The 21,758-nt window shown below is 37.5% G+C and overlaps 9 protein-coding genes across 9 annotated transcripts; 7 read left to right on the forward strand and 2 right to left on the reverse strand.

Moving 5' to 3' along the window:
• Nucleotides 1–252: 252 nt before the first annotated feature.
• On the forward strand, nt 253–1,212 carry EV154DRAFT_458512 (Gar1/Naf1 RNA binding region-domain-containing protein; the record flags this gene model as incomplete). The annotated part of the gene is made up of 4 exons (XM_051597449.1): nt 253–371; nt 470–535; nt 628–906; nt 965–1,212. Coding segments are annotated over exons 1-4 (669 nt in total), but the record flags the coding sequence as incomplete, so codon positions are not given.
• A 119-nt stretch (nt 1,213–1,331) lies between these two features.
• Nucleotides 1,332–2,622, forward strand: EV154DRAFT_50420 (uncharacterized protein). The gene is made up of 2 exons (XM_051601014.1): nt 1,332–1,423; nt 1,476–2,622. Exon 2 carries the CDS (start codon nt 1,677–1,679, stop codon nt 2,481–2,483), a length of 807 nt encoding a protein of 268 aa, XP_051461471.1. The 5' UTR covers nt 1,332–1,423; nt 1,476–1,676; the 3' UTR covers nt 2,484–2,622.
• A 2,745-nt stretch (nt 2,623–5,367) lies between these two features.
• EV154DRAFT_496814 (uncharacterized protein) lies at nt 5,368–6,464 on the forward strand. Its single transcript, XM_051600198.1, has one exon. The coding sequence runs from the start codon at nt 5,392–5,394 to the stop codon at nt 6,325–6,327; it is 936 nt and encodes a 311-aa protein (XP_051461472.1). The 5' UTR covers nt 5,368–5,391; the 3' UTR covers nt 6,328–6,464.
• Nucleotides 6,465–6,482: 18 nt separating this feature from the next.
• Nucleotides 6,483–8,560, forward strand: EV154DRAFT_599572 (uncharacterized protein). Its single transcript, XM_051607120.1, has one exon. It carries the CDS (start codon nt 6,496–6,498, stop codon nt 8,482–8,484), a length of 1,989 nt encoding a protein of 662 aa, XP_051461473.1. The 5' UTR covers nt 6,483–6,495; the 3' UTR covers nt 8,485–8,560.
• Nucleotides 8,561–11,407: 2,847 nt separating this feature from the next.
• On the forward strand, nt 11,408–12,843 carry EV154DRAFT_414097 (ATP-dependent Clp protease, ATP-binding subunit ClpX; the record flags this gene model as incomplete). Its single annotated transcript, XM_051595593.1, has 6 exons — nt 11,408–11,737; nt 11,805–11,930; nt 12,002–12,268; nt 12,334–12,445; nt 12,511–12,665; nt 12,742–12,843. The coding sequence occupies 6 exons, from the start codon at nt 11,408–11,410 to the stop codon at nt 12,841–12,843; spliced, it is 1,092 nt and encodes a 363-aa protein (XP_051461474.1).
• A 180-nt stretch (nt 12,844–13,023) lies between these two features.
• Nucleotides 13,024–14,370, reverse strand: EV154DRAFT_50530 (replication fork protection component Swi3-domain-containing protein). Its single transcript, XM_051601159.1, has 3 exons — nt 14,115–14,370; nt 13,745–14,034; nt 13,024–13,659 (listed from the first exon to the last, which is right to left on the reverse strand). The coding sequence occupies exons 1-3, from the start codon at nt 14,309–14,311 to the stop codon at nt 13,130–13,132; spliced, it is 1,017 nt and encodes a 338-aa protein (XP_051461475.1). The 5' UTR covers nt 14,312–14,370; the 3' UTR covers nt 13,024–13,129.
• A 502-nt stretch (nt 14,371–14,872) lies between these two features.
• Nucleotides 14,873–15,678, forward strand: EV154DRAFT_496835 (60S ribosomal protein L37a). The gene is made up of 4 exons (XM_051600199.1): nt 14,873–15,015; nt 15,083–15,101; nt 15,316–15,508; nt 15,569–15,678. Exons 1-4 carry the CDS (start codon nt 15,013–15,015, stop codon nt 15,630–15,632), a joined length of 279 nt encoding a protein of 92 aa, XP_051461476.1. The 5' UTR covers nt 14,873–15,012; the 3' UTR covers nt 15,633–15,678.
• Nucleotides 15,679–17,616: 1,938 nt separating this feature from the next.
• EV154DRAFT_496843 (Up-regulated during septation-domain-containing protein) lies at nt 17,617–20,038 on the forward strand. The gene is made up of 3 exons (XM_051600200.1): nt 17,617–17,648; nt 17,722–18,019; nt 18,094–20,038. The coding sequence occupies exons 1-3, from the start codon at nt 17,646–17,648 to the stop codon at nt 19,968–19,970; spliced, it is 2,178 nt and encodes a 725-aa protein (XP_051461477.1). The 5' UTR covers nt 17,617–17,645; the 3' UTR covers nt 19,971–20,038.
• Nucleotides 20,039–20,718: 680 nt separating this feature from the next.
• On the reverse strand, nt 20,719–21,521 carry EV154DRAFT_414126 (uncharacterized protein; the record flags this gene model as incomplete). The annotated part of the gene is made up of 4 exons (XM_051595595.1): nt 20,719–20,889; nt 20,958–21,007; nt 21,074–21,224; nt 21,276–21,521. 4 exons carry the CDS (start codon nt 21,519–21,521, stop codon nt 20,719–20,721), a joined length of 618 nt encoding a protein of 205 aa, XP_051461478.1.
• Between the last annotated feature and the right edge of the window lie 237 nt (nt 21,522–21,758).

Consider the following 21,758-nt stretch of genomic DNA (forward strand, 5'->3'; position numbering starts at 1 on the left):
ACCCTTTAATTTTATAAACAGAGGGATCAATGCATCCATGCGTCCTGTTGCCAAGGGAATGGGATGCTACCCCTTAAATGATCTTATTACTGTGGGGGGATGAGGGAGGGTGGCTGGCATAAAAAGACGGTCACGATTGGCCGGGGCAGAAAATCCAAGCCTCATTGGCGAAGGAGAGCCAATGCACAAAGGGGAGGTCTAATAATTTCCATAGTCGGAATTTCTGGGGAGCCACAAAAAATTTTATCTTTATTTTTTTTTTCCCTCTTTTTAAAAAAACAATTTTATAATCATAATGGGTAAAGGTGGATTTGGCGAACGTGGTGGACGTGGCGGTGGTCGCGGTGGCGGAGGAGGAGGATTTAGAGGAGGTAATGAACCCATTTGGGGTCTAATCTAATGGACCCTAATAATACAACAACATATAAAAACTCAGCTGCTAAAAAAAAAACTCTTATTGTTTTGACAGGTCGTGGTGGTGGACGTGGTGGATTCAGCGGTGGATTCAACCAAGGTCCTCCTGCTGAAGTTGTCCGTAAGTAAATGGGAGAGAAAATACAACCGATCCCGTTTAAACATCTCTTGATCACTTTCATCGATTAACTCTTTTTTCTTTCTTAATTGTAGCCATGGGCTCTTTTGTGCATGCTGTTGAAGGAGACATGGTCTGTAAATCCATCAATGTCAAGATTCCTTATTTCAATGCTCCCATCTTCCTCGAGAACAAGTCTCAAATCGGTAAAGTGGACGAAATTTTAGGTCCTGTCAACGAAGTTTATTTCACAGTCAAAATGCAAGAAGGTATGATTGCAAAGTCCTTCAAGGCTGATGATAAGGTCTATATCGGTACAGATAAGCTTCTTCCTCTTGAACGTTTCTTACCCAAGCCCAAGGTTGTTGGCAAAGGTAAAATAGTATACATTGATAATTTATGCATAATTTTCTAACCCAACAAAAAAAAAAGTCGGTAAAGGTACTGGTCAACAAGGTCGTGGTGGTCGCGGTGGTGGACGTGGTGCCCCCCGTGGCGGCCGTGGTGGTTTCGGCGGTGGAGACCGTGGAGGTCGTGGCGGTTTCGGTGGAGGACGTGGTGGTGGACGTGGCGGTTTCGGTGGAGACCGTGGAGGCCGTGGCGGTTTCGGCGGTGGTCGTGGTGGTTTCGGTGGTGGAGACCGTGGAGGTCGTGGCGGCTTCAGAGGTGGTCGTGGTGGTTATTAAGCAACCCCTCCCACTAACTCCATTTTTTTCTCTCATACAAGCAACTAAAAACAACATACAAAAAAAAAATTATATGTGTAAATAAAAAAGAACATAACAAAAAAAAATTCTTTTTTTCTCTTTCCCCCTCTTTTTTTTTTATTTTTTTACTTATTCATACAAGATGCCTTTAATCTATGCATCTCCACTAGAAAATGAACGCATGGTAAGACAAGGCATTCGTCTTCATAGTTTTGCATAATGACTTTTTATCCTAGACAAGAAGAATTTTACCAAGAACTTTTAGTCGATATAATCTGAACGTTGCAAGGTATGAAAAATAATAATAAGCAGTTGCAGTCAGATCCTTATCACAACAAGGTCGTCAAGCTGATATTACACTCACCCATAGTACCGATAGTAGTGATCATAGCAGTGATGATACAGCCAGCAGTGGGAATAGCAGTGATAGTAGTATTATGGAAGATGAAGAGGATGATGAAGAAGAGAACATCATGCACTCTTTATCCAATCATAGTGACGAAGAAGACGATGATGATGAAGAGGATGATGACCTGACTCGGTCCAGAGTGGATATTTACAGACTTGCTATCCGAACAAACAGTGAGATATTAGAAGATTTGGCTGCTATTATTAGAATACTTCGCCAAATCAATGCCATTTATAGAGTGTTTCATACAAACCATCGTCATTTTCATACAAGACCTTCCACCACAAGAAGAAGACCGGTTTTGTTACCCCATCATAATGATGATGATGATAATGATAATGATGACGACACAGAGAATAACCCAGACAGTGATGATGATGATGATGAAGAAGAAGAAGATGAGGATGAAGAAGCCAACAAACTATTGGAGGCAGGATTGCAGGATCTACAGACAGTTTTGACCATGGAAAATGACGGTGGAGGTATTAAAAGACAATCGACGTTGGCATTATTAGCATTAATCACATACCAATATAATCACTGTTCGGATACCTATTTGCGTCATTATCTGGATCCCAACGGTGAATATAATCCTGCACTAGCCATCTTTGCCGCTGCCACCTATGATGAAGAAGAATCCACTTTACGTGATCAACCGCCACGATCGTGCAAGGATATCATGGTGGCTGCAGAAGAGCTCTATGGTCCTGATTGGCTAGAGGAATTTCATAAGGGCAAAGAAGGTGCCTTGAGAAAAATGTTGGAGAAATTAACTTTTGTAGCTCAAATCAGATTGAAAGTGCGTGCCTCTTCCCCTTTACCCGTGCACCGTTAACTTTTGTACAACCTCTCTCACCCACTCACACACACAATCCTTTATCCAATAATACTCTATTAAAAAAGTTACGGACGGTGTAAATTTATCCCGGAATAAGACATGTTTACATGTTGAGATAGATTAAAAAGTAAAGTGGTTAATTTTTTTTTCTTTGTAAAGAGTGAGCGGGAATAGTTAGAATGGCTTGTTAATGAGAACAGAAACCACACACATAATTTAAAAAGAGTCCATTTTAGTATGCAACTGCCCCCCCCCCCTAACGCAACAATCTCTTTAAATAAGCAACAGCAGAAATAGATATAGATAGAGTCTATTCTGAGAGAGTAATAAGATCAGACAAGCTAACAACAACAACAGGATTATTTCACAAAAAAAATTGCTTGATCAAGCACTCAAAGTAAATATTCCCTATTACGATAAAGGGCTTGGTACGAAATAAATCAAAACAATACGACGCGGCAGTATTACCGTAACATCTGGCATCTTGGACAAGCTCGGCCATGTTGTTGAGCCTTTAATCATAATAGATAAAAACCCATTATATTTTGTATTCAGGGCTACCCTCTGTTATATATTCTAAGGAGACTTGAGGATATAAGATATACCTCATGCAAAAAAAAAAAAAAAAAAAAAAAAAAAAAAAATGAAGACGTTGGTGGTGTTTGGTGTAATTTGGTGTAATTTGGTGACTACACCATTTCGGTGTAAAAATCCGCTCCCAGGTGCAATATGGTGTTAACACCATTTTGGTGTAAAAATCCGCTCCCAGGTGTAGTTTGGTGTTACCACGAAAATACACCATACTACACCAAATTACACTTGAATACACCAAATTACACTTAAATACACCAAATTACACTTGAATATCACCTAGACACAGTTTATTACACTTAATTGATGTTAATCATGTATATTACAACTGATCACACTTTAATACTGGATCGACTTAAATTAATGATGCTTCTAAAGCATACACAAAAAAAAAGAAAGGCCCATTTCCAATAAATGTACGCGATAACTTATTTTTATAACAAGTTAGGTAATTATCATTGGGCTTGATTTTAACGAAGCATTGTTCTAAGCGGTTGGGACATCTCATATTCACCGCCAATTGATGCCAAACGAACCAGGCACAAAATTGGATTTGGTCCTCTTGTATTAACAGATATAGCTAAACATGGCCAATTAGTAAGTTATTTAAAAAGAAAGAGAGAGGGCAAGAGAAGATCTACTCACTAATTAATATAGGTGGATAGGTAAGGATAGCAGAACCACAGTTTTCTTGGCAAATAGCATAGCAAAAGAAGCGAATAATGACACTTTTTGTTTGAAGACGACAAAACCCCACCCATCATACTCCCTTTCTTGGTCAATATTATCTTTCTTTTGGAGAAAAAGAGCATTAAGCATTCTCATGCTTTTAAAATTCTCTGTATATACTGTCCCAAAAAGTCGAGGGAACTTAGATTTGTGCATGCATACAACAGGGCCAATCATATAATAACTCAAGCCATCTTCGGCTAAAACATTAATAAAGCCAAATACTAACTATGGCTGCAACAGCTTTTTATAGACAACAATCACAAAGGAGAACTGAAACTAACCAACATCTAACAGCTATAAAGTCAAATACCGAAAGTAAAAAGAAGGATCGATCTGTTTTGATTCATCATACTTATCCAGTAAGATGAAGTACGGCAAAATCTTGCAAGCAAAAATAAGACATAATCTTATTACAGAAATCGGTGTAACTTGTAAAAAACAGGCGCCAAATTTTTTTTTTTTTTTTTAATATTATTATCTTTACTCCAACATGTCGAAATTACCATCAGAAATTCTAAATGCTGTGTACCAACATTTAAGTAAAAAAGATGTTTTTCAATGTGCTTTAACTTGCAAAAGATGGAAAGAAAGTGCATTGCCTATTTTTTACAAAGACCTGCATATCGACCTCTTTGGAATTGCCCGCACGGAGATACTGCTACGTTTAGATCCCACTGAACGCGATCGTTACTTTCAATACAGTACTTTCACGAAAAGGCTTGTTGTTCATTGGGATGATACGTATAAATCTCAACCTTACGGTATTCATGTCTCAATAGAGGGTTCAGACGGTGAATATACGAAGGAAGAATGGATCTTGCTTTTGGAACACTTACCAAACATTCAAGTTCTGGATTTACGTGACAGTGCAAATGCCCGCAACTATATGCAGTGCATCCTAAACTGTACAGATTCTTACAAAATATTGCACAAAATTAGGGTTATCATACCGGGTGATCGTCGAAGCTATATGAGTGGCACCGATGATTCTTATGACATTTACTTTGCCGTCTGCTACAAATATCGTACAACCATTACCACTTTAAAAGTTGAATACAACTCCTCGTCTTTTAACTTGGGACCTATTAACGGCGATGTGCTTACGATGTTAAATCATTTCAACAACTTGACTCATTTGACGTTCTTCAATAGCTGTGATCACCAGTTGACTACATTTGATATCATGGATTCTTGTCCTCATTTAGTATCATTACGCTACAAAAGCGATTATAGTATTCCAGAAGTAATTGTAAAGAATATTCTTGATGGTGATACGAACCACAAGAGGTTGAATAGTGGTTTTAAAAAATTGCATTTGACAGTTCCAAATATATCAAAAAATTATGCTGGTTACCTAAAAGACTATGTCGCGCCGTATTTGGATAACCTGAAACTGGAAATCTGTAATACAGATGTATTCGATTGGGTTGAAAAAATTGGACTTGGTAATGTAGTGGAGTTTTTACGCATTTTGAGCAAGGTAAAAACGGTTAGTATCAGTTGGAAACCTGATAAGCGCTACAATAGACAAACTACCAGTACTGAATCCGAACCCACGATTTTCTTTACATTACTTAACGCAATGAGAAGAAACAAAACAATATACTGTCGAGCCAATTATGATCATTATGAAAGTGCATGCAAGTCTTTTAGTTTAACTCCAGATGACTACTTATGTTTTAATTACAGTTTGAAGGAGTCTGACTACTATTTACCATTAAATAATCAAGATTCTGAACAAGAAGATTCATCGACTCGTCCTATTCAACTTTTAACTCCCAATCTTTCCACTTCTATGATTGGACCGGAAGTCATTTTTCGCATGGATGTCATTCTTGGCGACACAGATCTAAATTTGCCGCTGGAGTTCTTACGATACGCGTTGGTGAACTGTCCAAACCTTCAACGGTTTCTGTACAAATCTACTAGTAATTACAATCGTAGTATATGTATTGAGGCCGAGCCAAAAATGAGTGGTGGCATCGTAAAGGGTAAGAAAAAAGTATCAACTGCGACACAAAAAGACATAAAGGTCGTTAAGACGGGAAACATGGTCCCATCAAAAGAACTATTGCGCCTCTTGCATAAATACTTGCCTGCAACAGAAAAACTTATATGTGGCATGAACGATTTCAAAGATCCGCCAACGGAATTATTTGAAGTAGACTTGATACCATTTATTCATTTGAAGTCAGTTCAACTAAATGTTCTATTGTTGTGTGATGAAGACCAAGATACCGCATATCTGGAACTACAATTCGCGGATAGAGATTGTGGATATTACTGTTTGAAAATAGATGATCCTGATTTGACTGTGACTAAGATCACTTTGAAACAAATGAAAAAACAGATAGGCGAAGCAAACAAAAGTATTCGAAAAGCTGTCATCAAGTGCCACAAGCGTGTCAGATTTAGACTTTCCTATGAATATTCAATGGGTGTAGAAATTTGTAATGGAAAAAACAGTATATTTTACGGTGGAGTTAATCTTGAATTACTTTACCCTCACTCATTTTAACTCAGGTATTCGTCTATATTTTACCAGAACCTATATAATTTCAGCATGTAATAAATACCTTAGAGGTTACACGATCCCTTTTTGTTACACGATCCGATTACAGGATGTCGAAAAAATAAAGATTGGCGTTTTTTTTTTTCTGTTTTTTTACTTCAGTTTTTGACAAACATGTCGAAGTTACCATTGGAAATCCTGAATACTGTATACAGTAAATTAAGGAAAAAAGATGTTTTTCAATGTGCTCTAACTTGTAAAAGCTGGAAAGAAAGTGCATTGTCATTTTTCTACAAGGACCTGTCTATCAAAATCTATGGAACTTCCCTAACAAAAAAGTTGTTACATTTGGATCCCATTGAACGCGATCGTTACTTTCAACACGGCACTTCAACAAAAAAACTTGTTGTTCGTTCGGATGAAGCTGAAAATAACTTTATGGGTACCCTTTCATCAGAAGATACTGACAATGAGTACACAAAGGAAGAATGGCTCATACTTTTGGGATATCTGCCAAACATACAAGTTCTGAATTTAGTTGACGACAAATATCTGCAATACATCCTTGATTCTGATGATTCTGATAAAATATTAACCAAAATCATGGAAATTACACCGTGCCGTGACATTGAATTTGAATCTTATTTTGCTGTCTGCTACAAGTTTCATGGAACTATCGCAAAATTAAATGTTAAATACGATACCCGGGATTTTAAAATGGGATCTATCAAAGGCAGAATGCTCACCTTGTTGAATAACTTCACCAGCTTGACTCATTTAACATTTGATAACAATTATGATAGACAGTTAACCACATTCGACATCATGGATGCTTGTCCTCATTTGGCATCACTAACATACTATAGCGGATACTACATTCCGGATTCAATTATAAAGAAAATTCTTGATGATGACTCAAGCCCTAAGAGGTTGAATAGTAGCTTTAAAGAACTAATGTTATCGGTCCCAACCATTCCCGAGCATTATGTCACTTACCTCAAGCAATACCTTGCCACGCATATGGATGTCGTAGAACTAAATATTCATGATATAGATGTTTTCGATTGGGTGGAAAGATTTGGACTTGATAATGCAGTGGATTTTTTGCGCAGTTTGAGCAAGGTAAAAACAGCCACTATCAAATGGACACCTGATATGCACTACGATAGACAAACAACCAGTACTGAATCCGAACTCACAATTATGTATACATTACTCAACGCAATGAGAAGAAATGAAGAAGTATACTGTGAGGTCCACTATGAGGATTTTCAAAGTGTAGACAAGTCTATCAAGTTAGCTCCAGATGGAAGCTTGTATATTGGTTATGGTTTGAAGCAATCGGACTATTATCACACGACAACAATCGCTGAAGGGGAATCGGACGAACAGCCGAGGAGTGTTATTCAATTTGTAATGCCCAATCGTTTAATTTCAAAAATAGGACCCGAAGTCATCCATAATATGGCATTTATTGTGGGCGACACAACTCCGGATTTGCCGTTAGAGTTCTTACGATACGCATTGAACAATTGCCCTCATCTTCAGCAGTTTTATTATAGTTCAATGTACAGACCAAGTCGTGGTATATTCATTGGCATTGACTTTGAAAAAAAATATGACCTTGTCGCGAAGAGGAATGATTTATCGCATACAATTCAAGAAAATATCAAGGTTGTAAAGCTTAGAAACATGATGCCATCAAATGAACTATTGGTTCTGATGAGAACGTACATGCCTGCAACAGAATCCTTTATATGCGGCCAAGATAAATATGTAGACCTATCAAAGGAACCATTTGAAGCAGACTTGACAGCATTTAAACAGCTAGATTTAGTTCAATTGAGTGCTCGAATGTTATGCGGCAAAAATCCACAAAATACTACATTTATGGAGATACAATTCGTGGATAAAGATTGGGAATATTACTGTTTAGAAATAGATAAAACTGATTTGACGATAACAAAAACCACTTTGGAACAGACGAAAGAACAGATAAGCAAAGAAAATGAATGTATCCGAAAATGTGTCGTCCAATGTCACAATCACGTCAAATTCGTAGTTTCCTTTGGCTATTCTAAGACCATAGAAATTAGTAATGGAGAAATCAGCAGATTAGACGAGCATCTTTCTTCATCAATGCATGACCGATTTATTCTTTAGTTTTACTGACGTTTCCACCTGTGGCATATCATCGAACCCTTTGGTTTCAAAAAAAAAAAAAAAAAAAAAAAAAAAAAAAAAAATGATCATCTTGAATATGAAATTTATCGATCCCGGACAAATAAACCCTGTCATAGTAACCTTTTTTACTTTTCTAACTACAGACGCAAAGTATTTCTCTTTTTAAACACTTTTTGAAGAAATGAAACGCACTTCGTGCCCAGCTTTTATCTTAAAGAATGATTGTGTTTACATACATAAGAATTCGGGCAAGTTACTATAAACTTATAAGAGTTTTAGAGCGCATACAATAGTACAAGCTCGGGAATCTTGAGGGTTCTTTCAAGATTATATATGCTTCAAAAGCTTTTGGAAGCCTATTTTAAGTTATTGATTTCGTCATTAGTATACATTCATTGAAGTGAATATCAAGTCGCGTAATGACATAAAATAATTTTTGTTCATTATCCTTGGTACAAAACTCGTTTTTCCTTAAAGTGATGTCAAAACTGAAAAAAAAAAAAAATTCATCACATTATGGTCGGTGAGTACTTCCCAAACTCATAGTCTATCCAATTCTCGATTTAGCGTTCTACATGTCTGAAGAATTATTAGAGTTAATACCTACTAGAAATCTATCATGTACGAAAATTTAATTAAGCCTTTTTACTTTTCTAAAAGAATCAGAGCATAACTCAGATCTATGTGCTGATCTAATAAATCTGGTAGCAGATCTGATCATAGGTCAATTTTTTACTATCGGGAAAGAAATACAGTCATACCCCTTAAACGTCCTATCTGTTTGGCGCCATTAATATTGTTAAGCCATAGAACTAATTGATTTTTACGTGGAATTGTATAAAACCCCACACTTTTTTGGTCTTGCTTCTCTTTTTCCTTTATCTCTTCGACGAAATTTCCACAAGTGAAGACGTCAATAAAGGTGCCTGAGCAATTCTCTTGAATGACACGGCAAACACCAAGTCTGCTGGCAAGACTCTATTGAACGCCATCAATAACTGCACGAAGGCAATCAGCGAGTCTTTTTGTGACGATGCCAAGCTATAAAGAAAATCATGGAGTATTTAAACGATGAACTTCAGCATGCACAGGCTATGTTAGCCTTAGCAGAAAAAAATCTAGATAGCTATAGATCAATAGACTGACAAGCAATTCAAGTCAAATGTAAAGAGTCTGTTTCAGAAATTCGCTTGCTGAAGGACAAGATTGGGGACGCTGAACATCAGCTTTCAAAGGCAAATTAAGGCCTAAGCCTTACCCAAAAAAAGTTGGCTGTAACTCAAAAAGACACTGGCTCGTCAAAAGATGTGGCTGGTATGAAGCGTACACACGAGGAAGATAAGGGTGTATCTCCACCCGAGTACAGAAGGAGTGAAAGGCTCAGGAATAGGAGGAAAGTTTAAATAAAAGAAAATTAAATTAAATTAAAATAGTATCATTGAAAATAGTTAAGATTACGGGCATGAAATTCAAGATGACCATTAACCCCATTTATAGTTATTAAGACGAATTTAAAAAGTGTAAATATGGCATGAGAAAGTTGTAATATCGAGCAGCATTGATGTTGCTGAGAAATGAGTAAGTGCCCTGTATTCGTGTGCCTCTTTTTTTTTTACGTCCTGGTGGTAGAGTGCGAAATCTTTTAAGAGCTCATTGTTTGCTTCTTTATAACATAAAATTCAGATACTCGAAAATAAGTTTTTTCACCTTGGGTGCATGTACGGAAGTGTGTTATCTCCAGGCATATTATTGAAGGCTTGATCATTTAATGCACTTCCCTCAGATATATCCTTTTTAGCGGATAAGCAAGCTTGATTAGATTGCATGGCACAAAAATCTCTTCACATAAATTTCAAGATGACCTTTAACTTCCGTTTTTTTTTTTAAACACAAAGATCGTCCAATATTATATAAGGCCTGTTAGAATAATATGCTCTGATATTGTTGAAATGCACGGCCTTAACTTTAATACATTCATAGACAATTTTTGCAGGAATATATTTAGCATAAATACAACCAACATCATCCTTGTGATTTGCTAAATATAGGTATTGTTTATAAAACTGCACAGAATCTCTGAGCTTGGACTTTTTCACTGGTAAGTGCCTTGCAGCAGCTCATTAATCCAGAACAAGTATGAGACTTGTACGGTTCCTGACTTTATATAGTTGCACCAAATAGGAACAATACCCTAATCAGGTCATGTGTCTAAACTGTGAGAAAAACGGGGTTTAAATATAAAGGCTCTTTTTGCATGTATTTTTTATTCTTTCTTTTTTCTTTTTTAACCCCTTTTTCATCGTCATTAGTATACATGTATCGACACTCGCAAGGACTTTTTAGATTAACACACCAGACTCGTTTATGGAAGGGTGTTACTGTGTATGGCCGTGGTTATATCAGTGCGACTGACTATACGGAAGGTCATCATGCTGGTCCCAACCCACTGGATGAACTCTTGAGCCATCTTGAATCGACCAAAGTGTCTGACCCTCGTACGGTAAGTAACTGTCTTTTGTATAGAGAAAGTTGTATAGAGAAGAGAAAAAGAGGACTAAAGAGGGAAATGGAAACCAAAAAAAAAAAATTAGATTGTGAAGCACTTGAATGATTACGTGATTGGACAAGATACAGCGAAAAAGACACTAGCCGTTGCCGTCTTCAACCATTACAATCGTGTACGTTCCAACCTGATTCGTCAGCATGATTTGTTACAACAGCAACAACAAGAGGAGGACGGTTTAGATTATAATGAGGGTCACTCGCATGCAGAGCATCATCATCATCCTACTTTACCCAGTGAATATTATGCTACGAATACACCTATCCAGAGTGTCGGCCCTGAACTTATACCCGCCGAAAGAATTGATAAGTGTATGTATGTATATAGAAATGAATACACATGACGTCCTCTGTTCTTTTTTTTTCTTATACATCTATAGGGTCTCAACGTCGTAATTGGGAGAATCCACCTACCACAAGTACGAATAGTCATAGTAACCGCAAAGTAGTGGATAAAAAGAAACATGCGCCTAAATTAATGGAAGATGGCACGGTCTATGATAAGAGCAATGTCATGCTGATTGGTCCCACGGGGTCTGGCAAAACCTTATTAGCTCGTACGTTGGCTCAAGTATTACAGGTACCCTTCTCCATGTCGGATGCCACTCCATTTACCCAAGCAGGCTATGTGGGTGAGGATGTTGAGCTTGTTATCCAAAGACTACTTCAGGTAAATGAATTTATTTACTATGTCCACTATCTGTTTTTTTTAAAATCTTAGTTTTAAATGAAAATAGGCCTGTGATTATGATGTTAAAAAAGCAGAGACGGGTATTGTCTTTATTGATGAAATCGACAAGATCTCGAGACGTTCAGATTCAATGTCAGCGTCAAGGGATGTGTCAGGTGAAGGTGTTCAGCAGGTAACTTTTATTTTTTATTTATTTGGATATGAAAAAAGATATATTTACAAATATGTACTGATAATGAATAGTCCTTGTTGCGTATGTTGGAAGGAACGATTATTAATGTGACGGATAAATCGGGTGGGAATAGCCCTCAGAACAATAGACGTGGGGGGATGCCAGGTAGTCCTATTGGAAATGGACAAGCAGGTGGCAACGGTGGTAATACACCAACGGGTGGATCCAATGGAGGAAAAGGAGAGACATATGCAGTGGATACCAGTAATATATTGTTTATTCTCAGTGGGGCCTTTGTTGGTCTTGATAAAACCATTCAAGATAGACTGGCCAAAGGTGTAAGTCTCTTACCCCCCTACCCCCTTCTTAGTATGCAATCGTAGATTAAAACTGCTTTCAATAGTCAATTGGGTTTGGTGCATTGCTTCGGTCACTAGAAGATGACAAGATAGAAATACCATCTACGGGTATAAAAAAGGAAGTACACAACCCATTAAGTCTTACAGAGCCTGCCGGTAAGAATTCTTTTAATGAAAAAAATATTGATATATGACTAAGAGGTAAAAAAAAAAAATCATAGATCTTGTAAAGTATGGGTTGATTCCGGAATTTGTAGGAAGATTACCCGTGATTTCATCCGTCAACAATCTATCGACCGATGACTTGGTTCGAGTCTTAACCGAGCCTAAAAATTCGCTTTTGAAACAATACCAAGGTCTTTTTGAACTAAGCCAGGTAACGAACAAGATAATCTTTAAAATTGTTGAGCCTACTATCTAAACATTTTTTATTGTTTTTTTAAAAAAAAAAGGTCGAGTTAAGATTTAGTAAAACAGCGTTGCGAAAGATTGCTGAATTAGCACTTGAGAAAAAGACAGGCGCAAGAGGATTACGTCGTATCATGGTAAGATGATACCAAAGATTTTTAGGATTACAACAAGAAAGCTCACCCTTTCTATCACAGGAAAACTTATTATTAGATCCCATGTACGAAACTCCTTCTTCCTGCGTGAAACAGGTGGTGATCAATAGTAAAGTGGTGGCCAATGAGAGAAAAGCGATTTATTTAGGTAAAGACCAACGTCACTTGGGTGATAAAATTATTGCTGCAGATGATGGGGAGGATTTGAACAATAGTGAAACTCTACGGGAAGTCACTCTCATGTAGTATATATATATATATATTTGTTTATTTTTATTTATATAATATCGTCAATGCTTTCCATTACTATATCGTCGAATTCATCATTGACAGTTTCTAATTGAGCGAGTTCATTATCAGATAAAGCCAATTGAACATCATCATTATATTCTTCCATCAATTCATCCACTGTCTTTGCCGGTTTATTTCTTTCTTTCTCTTCCTCTTCTTCCTTTTGTCTTTGTTGTGCCAATTGACGTTGCTTTCTCTTTTCTGCTAAAATAGACAATGCATATTCTCGTCCTGACTTAGCATCCGTAGGTTTAGCAGGTTCTTCTTCATCATCAGAAAAGGTGATCGTGCGAGGTTTCTTGGTTACGACATTATCCTCGTCGTCATCTGTCTGATCTTCGTCCGATCGAATGTAATCATTGCTTCGGTATTTCGTCTTTTTCACTTTGGGTTTTGCAGTCTTTTTCTTTTCTTTTTGTAGACGTTCTGCTACATCAGCAGACATGGGGAAGAACAAGGGTTGGTTATCATCATCCGAAGACACTTCCTCCTCTCGTGCACTACCACCTTCCTCATCTATATATATAAAAAAAAGGGGGAGCAAGTTGCCCTATGTCAGACACTATGTATTGTATATTTATGTAAAGTACATATAACTTACCTCCGACAGTTTGACCTGAGAGTTCGCTATACTGATTCCGTCTCACTTGCATCTTTTCCTTGTACTCATCTTGCCATTCGCTCAAAGCCTCCTTGACTCGTTTACCCTTGGTATGGTTACCCACGACTTTAGCAAAATGAGAAAACTTGTATTTGGGAAATAAGTTATCAGCCCAAACGGTATAATAGGTCATTAAACGACTTAAATCGTCTGCTTCATGGTGTTTTCCCCTGAAATGCAGGAAACGACTTTCACTTTTTAAGAGGGGAAGTCCTTCAGGTTCCAAGAGTCTATTACGGGGTGGGTATGAGTAGAGTAAAAAAAAAAGAGAGAGAGAGAGAGAAAAAAAAGAAGGGTGAAATTACTTTACAAGGCTTCGTCGAATTTTCTGGCTTTGATTTTCTTGGGTGCGCTTTCGATAGGTGTGTCGCCAAACGCAGGTAAATCGTCAAAGGAAGATTGACCTGGTTGTGTGTTGTTATTATTATTAGTGTTATTGTTGGCTTGATTGGTTTTCCCTGTATCAAAGTCGTAATCGTCAAACGTAATATCGTCAAAGTCGTCCATTTTTTTTTTTTATGAAGTAAAGAGGGGTAAAAACGCGGCTTTACAAAAAAAAAAAAAAAAAAAAAAAAAAAAAATCATATACGCGCGCGCGTACCAAATAAAAGATGAAAGTGGTCACACACATCACTTTTTTTTTTTTTTATAAAATCATGCCAAAGATAAGAAAAGATGGCGTTGCATGAAATAAGACAACTGGTAAAAAAAAGAGGTTTCTATAGAAACCATCACTTTTTTTTTTAGGTTTCTGTCATTGTATGAAGATAGAGCCTATGTTCAGTGACTACATATGCAGAAAAAATAAATTTTTTTTTAGCGGCATGCAAGAGATTTTTTTTTTTTTTAGGCTGGAAAAGAAGGACTTTTAGCTTGAATTCGATACAATAATGGTCACAAACAGTAATAGTCAAAGAGGGCTGTATTTATACTTTAGACAAGCAACTGCTGTTGAGAGGTAGCGTATCTTGCGTAGGGGCTCTCTAAATAAGATTTAGATTTCGAGGTATGTGTGTGTATAATGTTTGTGTGTGCATGTGTGGCAGTAAGATTTTAACTTTTTTTGTTGAGCCCGGAGCCCGGAGATTGAATTATTGAAGTGAGCCCCGATTTGGGAGAGAGAGAGAGGGAGAGAGGGAGGGGCGGGTATTTGAGTATGAGCCAAAGCTTGAATCGTCCAATTCCCCCTCTTATTATCCTTATTCACAATGGTAAGATAAAAATAGTGATATATCATCCATCCATCCGTCCATCCCAACTCATTCATGTTTTAAATAGGCTAAGCGCACAAAGAAAGGTACAGAGAAATATACGATGGACAATTTCAATACGAGAGAGAGATAGAAAGAGAGGAATGGATAAAAAAAAGAGAGATAGAGAGTAGACATGCCAACAACCTAGAGATCTTTTATTATACATCTTTTTTTTTTTTACCTCTTTTATATATTGGAATTGGACACAAGACGCATCATTTTATTACACGTTATTGACTTTTTCTTTCCTTCCATTAGTCGGAATCACCGGTAAATACGGTACCCGTTATGGTGCCTCTCTCAGAAAGACCGTAAAGAAGATGGAAATCACTCAACATTCCAAGTACACCTGTACCTTCTGTGGTAAGGATGCTGTCAAGCGTACTGCCGTCGGTATCTGGAAGTGCAAGGGTTGCAAGAAGACCATGGCTGGTGGTGCTTACACTGTCTCGTAAGTTTTTTCTATTATTTATTATTATTATGCCTTCATCTAACATGACCCTCATTATAGCACCACTGCTGCTGCCACTGTCCGTTCCACTGTCCGTCGTCTCCGTGAATTGGCCGAAATCTAAATTACTTTCATTTATTTTTTAAAATAATTCACCCTCCCACTTTATTCTCTTTTTATTTTTTTGCAAAAATAAAAAAAAAACTAATGGGGAAACATATACACACACACTTTTTTTATTATGATTATTATTCTTAGTACTCTTTTTGCAGTGTAAAGTAGTAGAGTGCTTTCTTTGTTGCATGAATAGCTTAGAGGTCTCGGTGGGTTTTACACGCATCAACTCCAATTTTGCCAAGCGTCTACTCTCTGTTCTTGAGACTGTTATAAAGATTGTTTTTCCTATAAAATATATACATATGCATTATTTTCTATAGTCACTTGCACTTCCTAATATACTTTTGTGCATATAAAGTATATGTGTGGCGTTTTTAAAAGCCAGACTCCATCATAGTAACAGGCAAAAAAAAGAAAAATTTTTTTTTCTGTTTATTTTCCCACTTATATTTCTTTTGATTTACCTTAACAATGGACTCTTGGAAACAAAGGAACGCGATAGCAACGACATGAATGAAGCCTGAGGAATCAGACAAGATCTTTTTTTTTTATAACTCCTCTTCAAGTGCTGGATTGAAAGAGCCTTTGTTTCAGCAACACACTTTAAAGCCTTTCTCACTTTTGGCGTCTCCTCTTTACTTGGCAGATTTTTCTCCAAGTAGACCTGTGTTCTAGTTTCAAGAAGGGTACGCGTCGTAGTGTCAACCAAATATATACATATAAAGAAAGACTTTATTAACCTTTGTAGCGTAGTAATACTCATGATAATAAAAAAATTACATGTTTGTGTGTGTATGTGTATATTGAGACTCACTTTGAAGCAGCCTTGTGTATGAAAGAGTCTTTGAACAGCGTATTATACGTACAGGGTAGTAACCGTACTTTGTTTGCATGTTGAAAGGGTAAATGTCCGTCCTTTTTTTGATTATCGTATCTTTAGTCTTGTATTAACCACTTTGTCCCCTTTGAAGTAATAATTATTGAGAACTCTTCTTTAAAGAAAGAATCATCTGTGTTATGTATTGAGACCCATGATTCCCTTTTCTTTTAACTAAGTGCCTCTTTTTCTTAAAAAAAATGAAGTGTAAACTATGGGCGATGCCTTGTTGTGCTTATATTTCTTTTTGTCTTTGTATAAAAAGATACATTTACACACTTTGACAGATGATACTTTTTGGATCTGCCTAATATGAGCCTCTCTGCAAAAGAAGTGAATTGATGCATCAGAAAAGAATGAACGGTGATCCCATATGAATGCATGATATCAAAGGGTATATTTGTTAATGACAGTAGTATATATATATATATATATATAGCACAGCTTATTATTAACAAGGCGTTTTATTCTATTTGAAAAAGAAACAATAGAGAAAGGACAACCTGTTTATATTATCAACATGTCTTTATGAAGAGCTCTCTGTGCGGTAAGTCTACAGCAAAAGAAAAAGAGAGAACTTTCTGTGTGAACAACATCAACTTGGTATGGGCTTTACAAAAAAAAAAAAATACAGAGCAATGGAGAGGTAGAAAAGCAAAAAAAAAATGTGCTCCGTAGAGCTTCCTTCTCAGAGATTTAGTGTCATCCTTGTGCAGGGGCCATGCTAATCTTCTCTGTATCGTTCCAATTTTAATAAGTGTCAGAGGTCCGAAGACTTGACAATGAAAACTTCCTTTTTATTTTTCTTAATACCGCGACAATAATTGGACGCAGTTCAACTTGTGGTCCATTTTTTTTTAATTTCTTAATTTTTTGGTTGTTTTTAACGTTTTTTTTTTGGTTTATTTTGGCTCCATTTTTTTACTGGAGATACCTTGTACTATGGATGCACAGAATTAAATTGTTTGTGGTAGGTTTATATGTAAAACCAAGCGTAAATCATGAAACAGTTTCTCGTCTACAGTGAGGGTCCCTTTTTCTATAAAAGGAAACCATCGTACCACAACCCTTTATTTTTTTTACAGCAGCAGTTTTTTTTTTCTTTTTCTTGTACTCTTTTTCTTTACTACTACATTTTACACAATGGTATGAAGAAGAAGACTAATGTTGTATTTTAAAAAAAATAAGAGTTAACAAAAAAAGCGATATTTGTATATAGATTCCTATTATTCCCAGACAATCAAGCGATGATGACCGACCCATGGGCCTTAAATTCACCAGGAACAACTTTTACAACTTTCCCAAACGAGAAGCCACCAACAATGAACATGTATTGAAACGTACACCTTCAGGTCAACGTACACCTCCACTTATTACCAAACGAGATAGTTCCAGAGACAGTGATTTATCGTCCGTCGCCTCTTTATCACCCACACCTTTATTGTCACCTACTTTACCTGCGCGTTCACCCTTTCGTATACGAGACTCGCAGCAAGGCAAAATGATAGGATCACATGGTAATACATGGAACTAAATTAATTTTTTTTTTATTTTTAAAAAAAGAAGCTAATAACAGGTCTCTCTAAAATAGACACAAAATCCAAATCATCCAGTACGATAGATACTTCCTCCTCCTCCTCTTCCACCTCTTCCTCCGTTACTACGAACGACGATGATTTAATTCAAGAACTCGAATCCATGTGGAAATTAAAGAGTGTACCTACCAAACCCCCCACACCTAAACACGACATGAGCTCCGAGGATATGCTTTTACAACTTTTGATCTCGCATGCCATGATTGATTCTCGAGAATTTAAAGTATTGACATTTGAAGAATTTGAAAAATTAAAGCAACATCATGCACGATTAAAAAATAGGGTACGTAACTCGAAGGCTAAACTCGAACTCGATCGAAAGATTCAAGAAACCTCGCATTCGTTATCCAATTTATCTTTTAACAAGAACCGTGAATCCGTCATGTTGTTGTTGGATGAGGCAGTGGAGGCCGATCGCAAGGTCAAAATTTTGACGCAAAGATTACATGAACTCACCAACGACGAAGTAGAGACACAGTACCAGATATTACAACATACAGCGGGTGTACTTTCCTTGGGCTTACAAAAGTTGGAAAAGGATCGTCCTGTACCCGTGGTAGATGGCACACAACAGATGGAGAGCCTAAGAGAAAATCTACTTCAATTATTAAAGAAACACAATATTTCTCATGCGACGGATGCTTCACCCACTTCTTTATTGGATTACTTGGAAGCTCAATTAGAAACCTATCAATTGCAATCCAGAGAATCTGAAGACAAGTACAGAGGAGCGCAAGAGAAACAACAGCTCTTGTCTTTATCCGAAAAAAAGCTAGAGATTCAACTTCGATCCACACAAACAAAAAACGATCTCTTGAAAAAGGAGATGGATGAACTCTTGCTCAAGGTCAAGAAACCTGTCATGGACTGGTTACCACAGGATGACTTTGATTTTCAAGACGATGATCATGGCAACGAAAGTGCGTTGGCTGAAGTAGCAGAATTAAGAGAAACACTTTCACAAATGGAATTGAATGCAAGTAAAGTGCAATCCCAATTATCTGTGTTTCAATCGAGGGAGAACGGACTTAAAAAAGAAATGGAGCAGTATCGTGATGAAGCAGTTCGTTTACGATCCCAAAAGGAGGAATGGGACCGCACCATGAAACGAAGAACGGTTCTACAGGCGCTGGAGAATGCAGAGGATGGCTCAAGTACGGCTCGTTTTGAACAACAGCTGGAAGAACAGGAAGGAGAATACCAGGCACAGCTCAAGGAACAAGCAGCTTTTTTGGACAAGACAACACGGGCCTGTGAACAATTACAAAAGGACCATGATGAATTATCTGCTACCTGTGAGGACCTTGAGTTACTGATTCGTGACAAGACAAGAGCACTGGATGCTCGTGATCGACAGATTCAGCAATTGGAAAGTGAATTACATCAACTCAAGTCTACACCGACCCCCGCTGGTAGTAGTAATGCAGCTTTACAAGAGTTACAAGCGCAGTTCTCTCAAAAGGAGTCAGCCTGGATTGAACAGAGTAATACAATGGAAGCTGATTTTGAAGGTATCCTAAAAGAATTCGATCGATTGACGGGGACTGCAATGGAGTTTGAAACGGATAAGCGTAACTATGAACGACGTATTCAACAATTGACGCAGGAAGTCAATGGGTTGGAGAGTAGTTTGACAGAAGAAAAGACCAAGAATCTAGGTTATCATGAGGCAGATACGCCTACCACTGCTACGTTACGTAAAGAGTTCCGAAGAATGATTACAGATATGAAATCAGATCATCATCGTACGCTGGAACGTGAAGGGCAAGAAAAGAGTAAGCTGGAGAAACAATTAAAAGACTTGAAACACGAACGAGAAATGTTTCGTTATGAACGAACGAATAAAGGTGTCCAAACACTATTTATGCCATAAAAAAAAAACATTTTTTTTTTTATTATTTATTTGGGGTTTTGTCTTGAGATAGTCTACTGTTATATAAGATGAAAAAAAAAAGTTCTACATCATGACTCGAGAAGATTGTTGTTGCTGTTGCTGTTGACTACTGATAGGTAACACTTGTTGTGAGGGTTGTTGAGGTCTTTCTTCAATAGCGTCCCATGACAAGGTCCATTCTCGCTTCACCTTTTGCCATGTTGTAGGATCGAAGAATACATAAACACCACGATCTAAAGCGTTAGGTGACGTCCTTCGGAATGCTTGCACAGGTCGACCATTTTCGTCAGTTTCCTTTGTTAACCACAACCCTAACTCCTTGTGATAACGCCAATTACGAGCATATCTATTATTATTATTTTTTTTAAAAAAAAGGTTAATAACAATCCCTCTGCTTTTTTTTTTATCAACGCCCCCCCACACACACTTACAGCTCTTGGGCCGCTGCCTCCTGGGCAATGTCCTTTGGCATGCAATAAAAGACGTAAAACAAAATTTCGTCCGAAAAGGTTCTCATACGCTGGTGAGCGGGTGGTGTTGCTTGTACGTTACGATAACAGGCAGGCAAATAGTATCCTGGTTCAACATTCAGTCCTGGTAAAGTCTGTGTATCTGACCAAGGTGATATAAATGTCGAGTATATAGAACTAAAATGGAAAGGGACAAAAAAAGTCTCAAAGTTAATATATATATAAAAAAAATCAAGGGGGGATGACGCGTCATTGACTTACTCTGCTGTGTTGAGGTCTAAACCAAGTGTGGTCAAGTCGCTACCAAGAGCCAACATGCTACGATCGGGATCAGTCATTCGAATAACCCCTAAAAGACCCAACAAGCCATATGGATCGGTAGGTTTCCCATCGTTCAATGTCAATTCGTCTTGTTTCCTTGTCTGCGTCTAGTAAGTAGTTATGTTTAGTGACCTTTTTTTTTTGGACGGTGAAAGAATGATATAGATTATTTTACCCATGATTCTGACAAGTCGTTCTTTTCTGAAAATGGCTTTCCTAAAGAGGCTGCAATAGAAAAAAGCGTGAGTAACGACACTAAAAATAGGAAAAAAAAGAAGGGAAGGCGTTTACCTTGTTGCTGGCCTTCTCTTAAGTTAGCATAATCTAGCCATTGTTCAGGCTTTCCACCTGATTCTCTACCTATCGCGTTATCAAAAGGCGATGCGGAGCTACGTAGTGCAGGAAATTCGTCCATGGAGAAAGATCTCGGTGCCAGGTTTCGCTGGGAGTTGTTTGAAGATGGCGGTAATTCGGTATTATTGTTGGCAGCCACATTATTATATCGAGCGGCTTGATGAGGAGGTATAGGTGGAAAAGAACCCAAATTACCCTTGGTAAAGTCGTTCATGCTTTCCATGAGGCTTTCTTGTTGCTGTTGAAACCCGTTCCCTGCTGTAGAAGCATAACTGGCCAATCTATTGTTATTATTAGATGGCGTCACCGCAGTTCGGTTCATCGTGGGTGGGGTTCCCAAGGCTGGAAACTCGTTCAGATCAGCTGTTGTGTTTGGACGGAACATTTTATAATTATTCAAAAAAAAAAAAGATGTTTTTACTACAAAAAAAAAAGACCTTCTGTAAAATCACACCACTGAAGAAGAAGGAAAAAAAAAAAATTGCCCCGCCTAGAAGGGGGGATGACGTGGTTTTTGCCTGTGTTGTCGGCGGCCCTTATAAAAAAAAAAGTCCTCCCCCCCTTTTTTTTTTTCTTGGACGCACTACATTTTTTTTTTTTTTATTTTATTATCACACATACC

The sequence above is a fragment of the Mucor mucedo genome (assembly GCF_025094135.1).
Source record: "Mucor mucedo strain NRRL 3635 chromosome Unknown EV154scaffold_13, whole genome shotgun sequence".
NCBI classification, from domain to species: domain Eukaryota; kingdom Fungi; phylum Mucoromycota; class Mucoromycetes; order Mucorales; family Mucoraceae; genus Mucor; species Mucor mucedo.

Coding starts and splice junctions, on each gene's coding strand:
- EV154DRAFT_496835 (XM_051600199.1), top strand. Junction 15,509..15,568: donor GGTGGTGCTTACACTGTCTC/GTAAGTTTTTTC, acceptor CCCTCATTATAG/CACCACTGCTGCTGCCACTG.
- EV154DRAFT_50420 (XM_051601014.1), top strand. CDS start 1,677: ATGGAAGATGAAGAGGATGATGAAGAAGAGAACATCATGCACTCTTTA.
- EV154DRAFT_496814 (XM_051600198.1), top strand. CDS start 5,392: ATGAGAAGAAACAAAACAATATACTGTCGAGCCAATTATGATCATTAT.
- EV154DRAFT_496843 (XM_051600200.1), top strand. Junction 18,020..18,093: donor CAAAATGATAGGATCACATG/GTAATACATGGA, acceptor TCTCTAAAATAG/ACACAAAATCCAAATCATCC.
- EV154DRAFT_599572 (XM_051607120.1), top strand. CDS start 6,496: ATGTCGAAGTTACCATTGGAAATCCTGAATACTGTATACAGTAAATTA.
- EV154DRAFT_50530 (XM_051601159.1), bottom strand. CDS start 14,311: ATGGACGACTTTGACGATATTACGTTTGACGATTACGACTTTGATACA. Junction 14,035..14,114: donor AGAAAATTCGACGAAGCCTT/GTAAAGTAATTT, acceptor ACCCCGTAATAG/ACTCTTGGAACCTGAAGGAC. Junction 13,660..13,744: donor CTCAGGTCAAACTGTCGGAG/GTAAGTTATATG, acceptor TTATATATATAG/ATGAGGAAGGTGGTAGTGCA.